Raw genomic sequence first — 10,939 nt, forward strand, 5'->3', positions numbered from 1 at the left:
TGTAAATTTAACTATCCTGTACCCACCAATGTAAAAGAAGTATGTGTTTATCTGTTTTTCTTTCTATACAATCCCAGAGATTTCTCCACTTTGCTTTCTCCTGATGCCTTAATCTGCCACCAATGGATTTAATGTAACTCTTCTTACATCTCTTCCTTTAATTCGAATGTATAAAACAAGCTGCAGACCTGCTGTGCTGCCCGGTTCCTAACACCCCCTAACTGGCCCGGCCCCTGAAGCAGGGATCCCTAACCCCTGGGCTGAGGGCCAGTACTGGTTTGTGGCTGTTAGGAACTGGGCAGCACAACAGGAGGTGAGCAGCGGGCAAGCAAGCAAAACCTCTTTGGTATTTGCAGCTGCTCCCCAGTGCTAGCATCACTGCATCAACTCTCCCTCAGATCATCAGGCATTCGAGTATCATAGGAGCACCAGTCCCTGGTGCCAAAGAAGTTGGGGACCACTGCTCTGGAGCATTTTCTCAGTCTGTTGAGATTTTACATCATGGCACAGGTCATCAGTTTGGGTCAAATAAACTCAAACATTCTCTACAAGCTTGGACATTTCTTATATCGACACCTACTAGTGGTCATTCTCCATTTTCCCCAGCCCCTGGCGGTCACCAGTCTTTTGGTCTATAGATTCGCCCATTCTGGACATTTGATTTATTTTCACCTTTTGGCTATTGTCAATACTGCTATGAACATTCACGTACATATTTTGTGTGCACTTATGTTTTCAGTTTTCTTGCGTATATACCCAGGAGCAGAATCACTGGGTCAGATGATATCTTCGTGTTTAGCTTTTTGAGGAACTGCCAAACTATTTTTCACAGCAACTACACCATACCATTTTACATTCCCATCACAACTTTATGATGGTAGTTGCAGTTCTACGATTTGCCTTTTTCACGTCAGGACACATCATGGTCACCTATCCAGGTCGTACATACAGATCTACCACATTCTTTTTAATTTGTATGAATTAATCACTTATTTAACCAGATTTCTACCAAAGGACATTTAGGTTGTCTTTAAATTTCCACCATTGCAAACAGTGCTGCAGCCAAATGTTCTTATGTATATAAGAACATTAATAGATGATTTTCATTTTCTTCCTTTTGATAAATTTTTATAATTTCTCAATCTTTTGGAAAAGGTATAGGTAATATTTCATAAGCTAAAGGATGGATACATGAGTGTTGATGTCCCTTTAGTATCTGCTAAATATTTCATAATGTATTTAAAACATTTTATAAAAGGTGTTAAGTGTGATGCCTGCTGAAACATGGACAAAACCTTGAAAAAATGCTGAGTGAAAGAAACCAGAAACAAAAAGCCACATATTGAAGGATTCCATTGACATGAAACGTCCCAAACAGGAACATCCATAGAGACAGATAGCAGATTAATGGTTTCCAGGGAGCAGTGGAGGGGTGGGGAGAATGAGGAGTGACTGCTGAGGGGTACAGATTTTCTTCTTGGACATAAAAATGTCCTAAAATTGACTATAATGATGGTTGCACAACTCTGAATACACTAAAAGTGCTGGGAAGCGGCTGCAAATGCAGATGAAGCTTCGCTCACTCACCCACCTTTTATCTTCTGCTGTGTGGCCCGGTTCCTAACAGGCCATGGACTGATACCGGTCTGTGGCCTGGGGGTTGGGGACTCCTGCTTTAAAAGACTGAATATCATGGTAAGTGAATTGTCTCAATAAAGCTGTTATTTAAAAATGGTTTAAGGCGGTTTAATGAGCATGACAGGTGAAAAGTGTCTTGGGTGTCTTGCTGTGGTGGAGCATTGTCTTCAGGGTTTCACCCTTAGCAGGACTCCCAGGTGGGTCTGACCCTGCAGGTCTTTGTGACTCTTCACAGGTGCCCAGGGGGGCTCAGTGGCCCGGACACTCCTGGAAGATGGGACGTTCAGGGTTCGGGCTGTGACCCGGGACCCTGGGCAGAAGGCAGCGAGGGAGCTGAGGCTGCAAGGCGTGGAAGTAGTGCAGGGAGACCAGGACGATGAGGCCAGCATAGAACTGGCCCTGACTGGGGCTCATGCCACCTTCATCGTGACCAACTACTGGGAGAACTGCAGCCAGGAACAGGAGGTCAAGCAGGTAAGGGCATAGGGAGGCTGGGGCTTGTTGCAGGATGTCTTAAAAGGAGCTCCCAAGTCCGTGTTGGTTCCTGGGAGGCAGCTCGGACTTGCCAGAGCGGGGCTTACCCTGCCTAAGGACCACTGACCACCATAGTCCTTTCCCCTCTTCTATGCAGCCCTCTTAGATTTTGATGAGGGCAAAAAGAGGCTGCTTTTTCAACTAATGACTTTGTTTTTAACATATCATTCATGTCTCATACAGTTCACCCTTTTAAAGTGTACAGTTCATTGGTTTTTAACATATCCACAAGTCGTGAAGCCATCACCGCTACTTAATTTCAGAACATTTTCATCCTCCCAAAAAGAGACCCAGTACCTTTTAGCAGTCACACCCCCTCCCCCCAGTCCCAGGCAACCACTAATCTACTTTCTGTCATCCAAAGACTTTTTACACTTTCTAAAAAATTAACTTTGTTGACCCATAATTTTCTTATAGTAAAATGCACACATTTTAATTGTACAGTTTGGTGAAATTTAAAAATAAATACACCCATATAACTGCCATCTGATCAAAATATAACATGTTGCCATCATTCCAGAAAGTCCCCATGTCCCCGTTCATGTATTGTGTTTCCCTGTATTCTGCTTCCCACCCAGATTCTTTCTAGTTAGGTGGCTATTGAACCCAGGTGGAGGGATATGAAAGGAACCACGAGACGTGGCTATCTTTTTGTCTCATTGAAGATCCAGGCATTTGCACATAGAAGGCACTCAGGTATTTGTGGAATGTATAATGGTGCCAGAGGAAAGGCACCGGGCTGAGAATTATGCACTTCAGTTTTCAGCTCTGCCTCGTCCACAGCTAGCCACAATTGTGGCTTTAGACATGTAACTTCCCTGCTCTGGTATTTGTCTTCTTCCTCTGTAAAATAAAGGGAGACTAGACTGAACCACTAGTCTCCAGACTTTTTTTAGCCTTCACCCTTTCTTCGGTTATGCCTTACACAGAAGCCCATTCCATAGAGTGGAAAAGGCAGCTTCTCTGGTTGAAGCAGATTATCCGAACAGCCTGGATTAATGTCCCATGGCTGCTGTAACAAATGACCACAATCTGGGTGGCCTAAAACAACAGGAATTTATTCTCTCCCAGTTCTGGAGGCCAGGTGTTGGCAGGGCCACGCTCCCTCCAAAGGCTGTAAGGGAGATTCCACTCCTTGCCTCTTCTAGTTTCTGGTGGCTGCCGGTCCTCCTTGTGGCCACGTCACTCCAATCTCTGCATCAGTCTCCAGCCTTCTTGGTGTCTTCTCTTCTGTCTCATAAGGACACTTGTCATTGGGTTAATAGCCCACCTGGAGAATCCAGGATGATCTCATTTCAAGTTCCTTAATTATATCTGCAGAGACCTTTTTCCAGATGAGGTCACAGTCACAGGTTCTGGAGTGAGGGTGTGGACATATCTTTCTAGGGGCCACCATCCGACTCTACACGACCTTATACAGCAGGTTGTGTTGCTGTTCCCGTTAAACCGACGAGGCCAGAACAGTTAGCTCACTTGTCCTGCATCACACAATGTGGTGCAGAGCCGGGTCTGGAACTCAAGTGGCCTGTACGCTTAACTGCTGTGCTTTAGCAGCAGATTGCACACGGGTGTGTTGCAGTCAAGCATGTCGGAAAGTAGAACCACCCAGATGATCTAGAAAAGGGATGCGAAGTGGGCAGTAGAGGCTTATCATCCCGTGTTAAAGGGTGTGGTTCTGTGTGTAAGCATCATTCTGGAAGAGGGGCCTTATCCAAGGGCAAAGTGGTGTTGGTCTCTTAGCATCAGCACAGCGGCAACTTGGGTTGGAGATCCGGGGCTGTGATTTAGGACACACATCCTCCTGGCTTTGTGGTTTCTCCTTTCTTGCCCACCAGGGAAAGCGGCTGGCTGATGTGGCCAAGCGCCTGGGCCTTCACTATGTGGTCTACAGCGGTCTGGAGAACATCAAGAAGCTGACGGCAGGGAGACTGGCAGCAGGCCACTTTGATGGCAAAGGGGAGGTGGAAGAGTATTTCCGAGACATCGGTGTTCCCATGACCAGTGTGCGGCTGCCCTTCTATTTTGAGAACCTCCTCTCCTTCCTGCCCCAGAAAGCCCCGGATGGAAAGAGCTACTTGCTAAGTGAGTGCCCTTCCTCTTTCCTTGAGTGTCTGCTCTGTGTGGAGCTGTGCATGTTGTAGAAAGCAGCTTGTCCTCAGATGGTTCTGGGTCTGAGCCTTGGCTCTCTGACATTAGGCCTGTGATTGAGCAAGCCATGTAATCTTGCTGGGCCTTTGCTTCCTGCTCTTTGAAATGGGCAGAATACTGACTTTTGAAAGGGTAATGAGAAAATCTACCAAGATGTGGTGATGTGATGCTCTGTCAGTGGAAAGCTTTACAGAGACAAGTGATTATTTTTACTTCTCCTTCAAAGATAAGGAGAGAATTTGGAAGATGAGGCCCAGTTGCAGATTTCACAAAGTGGAAAGCATTTCTCAGTGCCTGTTTGCAAATCTGGATGCAGTGGACTGTGGCTTGCAGGGAATCATATACTAGTGTCCTGCTGGTCAGCCAGTGCATTAGAGCAGGATGCTTGGGAGGCCAGAGTGGGAGGAGTGAGTGCCCTCGACCAGGTACCCTTACCCTGCACGTGAATGCAGGATCCCTCTTGCTTGAGTCCTGCCCTCCTGTGAGCAGTCTGGTCCTGGTGTTGGCATATGGGCACCGCTCTTTATAGTTTGCAAAGCTAGGGACACCTCTTGTGTTCCATGTCTGAGTTGGAGCTCCATCCCTACAAGGTCCCTGGGTGATGAACGGGCAGCTGCAGTGGCCCCTTTTTATAGGTAAGGAAGATGGCAGGACTCAAGCACTCTGGGAGCTACATCTAAACACTGCTATCTGTCCCCTTTCATTTCCAAAACCACGACTTGGCAGATAGTCAGTCATTAATTCAACAGACAGTAACAGGCACCTGTCATGCGCTGCTCTGGGCTGGGCCCTGGCCTTGGCTAGTCAAGCATTCCTGTCAGTAGGGTTAGTATTTGGAATACCCACCCACAAGTTTCCATGTCAGGAATTCAGGATGTGACGAAGTACACCAGGGCTGGCGCCTTGGGAGAAGCGAGCCCCCAGGGCTTCAGCCTGTTCTCTGGGGACCTTTTGAAGCCTCTTCCTTTCTTGTCCTTTATCCCCATCTCAGCCCTGGGAGGGGTGGACAGGTCCAGGGTTCTTCTCCACCCTCTAAGCAGGAGTAACCCGGCCTCAGAGGGTTTAAACAGAATGCCAAGAGGGCAGAGCTTGGCTTGCATCCCGTTTCCAGACTCAGTTCCACTGCTGCTTCTGCTCTGACACAAACACCAGGAGGTAACTAAGTCATGCCAGGTGCTGATCTGTGCAGAGCCTGGTCAGTTGACTGGGGAACACTAAGTTCTACTCTTCAGCAAATGGCGCATTGTCCATGTCATGTACCAGCATGTCCCTCTACCCTCCGACCCCAGGTTTACCTATGGGCGATGCACCCATGGACGGCATGTCTGTCTCTGACCTGGGCCCTGTGGTGCTCAGCCTGCTGAAGATGCCAGAAGAATACATCGGCCAGAACCTCGGGCTCAGCACCTGCAGGCACACAGTGGAGGAGTATGCTGCCCTGCTCTCCAAGCATACTGGGAAAGCTGTGCACGATGCCAAGGTGGGTCCCTCCGCCTCGGGCAGGTCATTCCAACCCCCCCGGGACTTTGTGGGTAGTGGGAAAGGGGATCTAGGGCGAGGTAAATATGACTTCATCACAACTGTGAATATTCGTGTCATGCTGTTCTTGGGAGCCAAGTGTGGCTGCTGAGTGAAATTTCTGGCTTAGACAGTTGACCAAGTGGGGAGGAAGGTTTCCAGGAAGAGGGGACAGTAGGGGCCAAGGCCAAGGCCAAGGCCGCTGGGCCGCTCTGGGATGTGACTTAAAGAGGAGGGAGGAGGCCAGAGAGGTAGTCCTACACACACACACACACACACACACGCCTGGCTGGGTGGACAGGAGGCCCATGGTCCCCTCCTCTCCATGCTGACCTTCAGTCTTCTCAGGTGCTTTGTTTCTTGTTTGTCATTCCCATTATGAAAGTAAGACCTTCGCATTAAAGAAAATCTGGGAAACTCCGAGGTTTTAAAAGACAAAAGCCACCTGTAGATCCCCCAGCCCCAAACAGCAATGATGGGGAGAGGGTTCCAGGTTGGTCAGCCCCCCAGACTGAGATCCTGGTCCCAGCTCTTAACACCCACCAGCATGTGACCTGGGGCACAGTCTCTGACCCCTCTCTACCTCAGTTTCCTCATCTTTAAAATGGGTGTGTGAATAGTGTCCCCTGCTCAGATTGTTGGGAAGATTAACTGGAATAACTAACACAGCTTTCTTAGTACAATGACGTGCACTAGAAATGTGCACTCAGTAGCCCTGTGCCATTGTCTAAACAAAGGCAGGCCTAAGGCAGGTGGTGGAGGATCTGAGCTGAGAAGTTAAATACAGTTCTCTTGGGAAAGGGGAACAGGTTTGGTTTTTGAGCAAGTGATGTAAGCAGAGTTCTGATTTGGAAGGAACTGGAAAGTTCTCATCTCAAGATCTTGAAAGAACAGGATTTAAATTGACCTAGAACTGTGGTTTCCAAACTTTCATCTTTTTAGAATGGTTTTCAGATGAACTTAGCAAGGACTTTGGTATGGACTAAGGTACCCCCCACCGCCCACCACCTCAGCCAGGTGCTGAGATGCTGACAGACACTCACAGATTCCCCTCTGCTTCCAGACAACCCCTGAGGACTACGAGAGGCTCGGCTTCCCTGGTGCCCGAGACCTGGCCAACATGTTCCGTTTCTATGCCCTGAAACCAGACCGCAACATTGAACTGACTCTGAGGCTCAACCCCAAGGCCAGGACGCTGGATCAGTGGCTGGAGCAGCACAAAGGGGACTTCGCCAGGCTGTGACCCTGCCCACCTCTCAATCCCATCTGGGGGGACAGGAGGTGCAGTCACAGTGGTCCTTTCTTGTGTTACAAAAAAGAAAATTTTTTTTACATAAAGGCCATTGTTCTCACAGATGGCTTCCAAAAGAAATGGGCTTTGTTTCTGGGAATTGGGCTGGGGTGGCAGCTGCTGGGGCACCAATTCCAACAGGAGGCATTGAGTGGTGGGGGGCCCAGTCCCCTCCCCTTGCAGTGATGGGGTGTGAGGGCATTCAGTAACAGAACACACAGGACTGAAATGCAGTGGTTTTTTTTTTTTGATGCAGTTTTAAGTTCGGTCTAACAGCAGTGAAATGGAACACCGTGACTACAGCCCAGGGAACAGCTCTGAGCCGTTCCACATTTGAAATTCACTCACAGAGTGTGGGCAGAGTCCAGGGCAGAGGACTTGCCAATACTAGCCAGGATGCATGCCTTTTGACATCCCTACACATACACCCTTCATCTCCAGAAAGCTAGCGAGGTCAAAGGTGTATTCCTTGAGTTTGAGGGCAAGTAAATGGGACCCTTTCTCTTTCCTTCTCTTCACCCTCCCCCTGGGTAGGGCATGCTCCTGGGTGCAGCCTCAACATACAGGTAATCAAACAAGCTGGGAAAAAATGCACAAAGAAATGTGGGAGATCTGTTGATCTCAGATCACCATATTGGACACTGCTGAGAAAGGTGACTCTGCTTGCAGCAAAAGCTTATAGTATCTACCAGGTATTCGGGGTGGTTCAACCTTCCATTTCCCATTCGAGAGAAAAGGAACCAAGGCCACTCGTCTGAGGTTCCATGGCCCCAGGTCCATGGCAGGCTTCTTTTCCACTTCTGTGGATTTGTGTAACCTCTATCATGGATCTTTTTACTATCCCACACTGGCCTCAGTACCCATAGTCATGGAAAGGGGCGATAGTTCTACAAAATTCATTCGATCTGTTCATTAATTAAAAAAACATTTGACAGTTTACCAGTGTGCTGGACCCTAAATACAATGTTAACCAAAAAACTTATGCTCTCTCCCTTGAGAAGTTTAGGTTAGTGCGAGAGCCAGGTATAAATATCCAATGAGTAATTAGATTGATGTAGAGAACAGGAGGGACCAACTATTGGAGGAGGGGCTCATTTTAGTGGGAAAGGGGACACCCTCTGAGGTATGAGGGGTAGGATGGAAAAGACAACGGCATAGGCTTCTAAGCCCCCCTCAGTGAGCCTCTGAGGCAGGGTAGGATGGAAAAGACAACGGCATAGGCTTCTAAGCCCCCCTGGTGAGCAAAAAACATGAGAGGTCATGTGCATCCAGTCCTGTGTGATGCCCATGTCCCCTAGGCTCCGGAGTAGGAAACTTACTTGCCTGGAGCTGTAACTCATTGCGTTGAGATCCTGGAGTGGCAAGGTCAGTACAGAGCCAACTTTAGTGAGTTGACATCGGGCTCCAGGTGCTCTTCACCCACAAGTGACAGGACCTGGGTGCATCGCCAGTCCGTCCAGTCTGTTTGCTTATCTGGTATTGTCTCAATAGGCTGTTGTGAGGGCACCATGAGGTCACACATGTAAAGCAATGTCTGACACCCCACACCTCCCCACACCTCCCTCCTGACACAATGGTCAAACCATGCTAGCCTCCAAGTACCCTCAGCTTGTTTTTGTCCCTCTTAATGGCACCTATTAGCCCCTATCCCAAATGTGGCCAAAGCAGATTACCAAGGTATAAACAGCCCATGTCCCAAATCCAGTGAAGTGGACAGATCCATGCACAATTCAGGATGCCCCATGTAAGACGAAGTATCCACACTGCACACAAAACCCTAGCAGTGAAACCACTCTGTGCTACTGCAGTGGTGGATTCATGTCATACATTTGTCCAAACCCATAAAAGGTACACCAAGAGTGAACTCTATCATAAACTATGGACTTAGGGTAATGATGTGTCATTCAGTGTAGGCTCATCAACTGTTAACAAATGTACCTCTGGTAGGGGGTGTTGATAACGGTGGAGGCTGTGCACATGTGGGGGCAGGGTGGTATATGGGAAATCTCTATCTTCCTCAATTTTTCTGAGAATCTAAAAACTTCTAAAACATAAAGTCTATTAAAAAACAACAACCTTAGTATTTTAAACCGTTTGACCTGTAATAGACATTTGTGTCCACCTGTTCCCCTTGTCATAACTAAATGTGGCTGGAGAGAAAGGCCCTTTGCCCACCCTGGATGCTGAAATCACAGTGCCCTGCCTGGCCCAGGGTGCTCCTACCTTGACTGCACCACTGCAGGAAGATAGCACGTGTGAGTCACACCACACAGAGCACCATACAGAGGGGATGACTCCCAGCGCATCATCCTACTTGCTGAGGTGTTCCCAGCACAAGCCCCAATCAGGCTGACCACCATGTGTGCCTGGTCTTCTGAAATTTAGTCCCTGAAATACACTAGTTATCTGCCAACATTTATTTTTTCTTTTCTTAACCGTGGTAAAATACATATAAAATTTACCATTTTAGTCATTTTAAGTGCATAGTTCAGTGGCATAAAGTACATTCACATTGTTGTACTGCCATCACCACCATCCATCTCCAGAACTTTTCCATCACCCCAAAAGAAAATTCCGTCCTTATTAAACACTATTCCCCATCCTCCCTCCTTCTAGCCCCTGGCAATCACCCTTCCACTTTGTCACTGTAAGACAGACTACTCCGAGTACCTCGTAGAAGTACCGGCCAATATTTTAAAATGAGACAACATTCACAGCAGTATTGATACTAGCCAAAAAGTGGAAATAACCCAAATGTGTATCAGTGAATGAATGGAAAAAAAAGTGGTCTAGCCACATAATGGAATTTATTCAGCTGCAAAAAGGAATGAAGTACTGATTCATGCCACAACATGGATATACCCTGAAACATTATGCTAAGGTAAAGAAACCAGAAAGAACCATAAAGGTTCATATATAGTTATTCCACTTATGTGAAATGCACTGAATGGGCAAATCCATAGAGACAGGAAGATCTGTGGTTGACAGAGACTAGGGACTTGGGAGGAAATGGAGAGTAACTGCTAATGGATATGGAGTTTCTTTCTGAGGTAATGAAAATGTTCTAAAATTGACTGGTGGCTGCACAACCTCGAACTGAAAATCATAAAAGTGTACACTTTTTATGAGTGACTCGAAAAGTATGTAAATTGTATCTCAATAAAGCTGTTACCCCAAAAGTGAGGTAACTAAAATCTCCACATAAAAACCTGGATGCCTATCTTCCCCCGGAAAGCACCGGATCAGGCGGCACTGGGCCTGAATCCCTGCAGAGACTCTAGCCCTGCCTTGGGTGGAGCGAAAGAGTGGCTGTCCCCTTTAAACAAGGCAGTCAATCTCTGCCACTCCTGAGCATTGAGATGGCAGGTCAGGGTTACTTTGTTTCTTTATGTAAAGTTGCTGACTGGCATATGTGACCCTTCGTAAGCATTGTGCCAAATAAGCAGAACTTTTGGTTAAAAGGTATAATGTGCAGGTTTCAGTGTTTATTAACAAACAAGAGTGCTAAAACATGCTTTCCGCAAAAGCCATGACTGCTCATATAATTCAGTATTCAGTGACAGGCTCCGCTGTTACAGAACAGAGGGAAGGGCAGGGACAGTCCCGGGAGGCAGAGGCAGCCAAGAGGCTGGTAGGACAAGAGATTTTTGCACACCGAGGAAGCGTATCATGACAGGGAAGGAAACATTCAAGTCCACCAGAACCCAAAGGTCTGAGGGGGAGGATGGCTCAGGTGGGAAAACAAATTAGCAGAAGCCCGCAGGTGGGGTTGGAGTCAAGGTCCACAGCCCAAGTCTGCCTCCTCCTACG

The 10,939-nt window shown here is 47.5% G+C and overlaps 1 protein-coding gene across 2 annotated transcripts in view; it reads left to right on the forward strand.

Moving 5' to 3' along the window:
- NMRAL1 (NmrA like redox sensor 1) overlaps positions 1-8,066 on the forward strand; it is a 10,102-nt gene extending 2,036 nt beyond the window's left edge. Inside the window, exons 3-6 of one of the 2 annotated variants that reach the window (XM_011376468.2) lie at positions 1,874-2,112; positions 4,008-4,254; positions 5,610-5,800; positions 6,902-8,066. In XM_011376468.2, coding sequence (XP_011374770.1) covers positions 1,874-2,112; positions 4,008-4,254; positions 5,610-5,800; positions 6,902-7,081 — 857 coding nt within the window. In that variant the 3' untranslated portion in view covers positions 7,082-8,066. The remainder of the gene's footprint in view (positions 1-1,873; positions 2,113-4,007; positions 4,255-5,609; positions 5,801-6,901) is intronic. The other variant, XM_011376469.2, reaches the window with a different exon arrangement.
- The last annotated feature ends 2,873 nt before the right edge of the window (positions 8,067-10,939 follow it).

This window comes from Pteropus vampyrus, unplaced genomic scaffold, assembly GCF_000151845.1.
Source record: "Pteropus vampyrus isolate Shadow unplaced genomic scaffold, Pvam_2.0 Scaffold300, whole genome shotgun sequence".
In the NCBI taxonomy this organism is placed as follows: domain Eukaryota; kingdom Metazoa; phylum Chordata; class Mammalia; order Chiroptera; family Pteropodidae; genus Pteropus; species Pteropus vampyrus.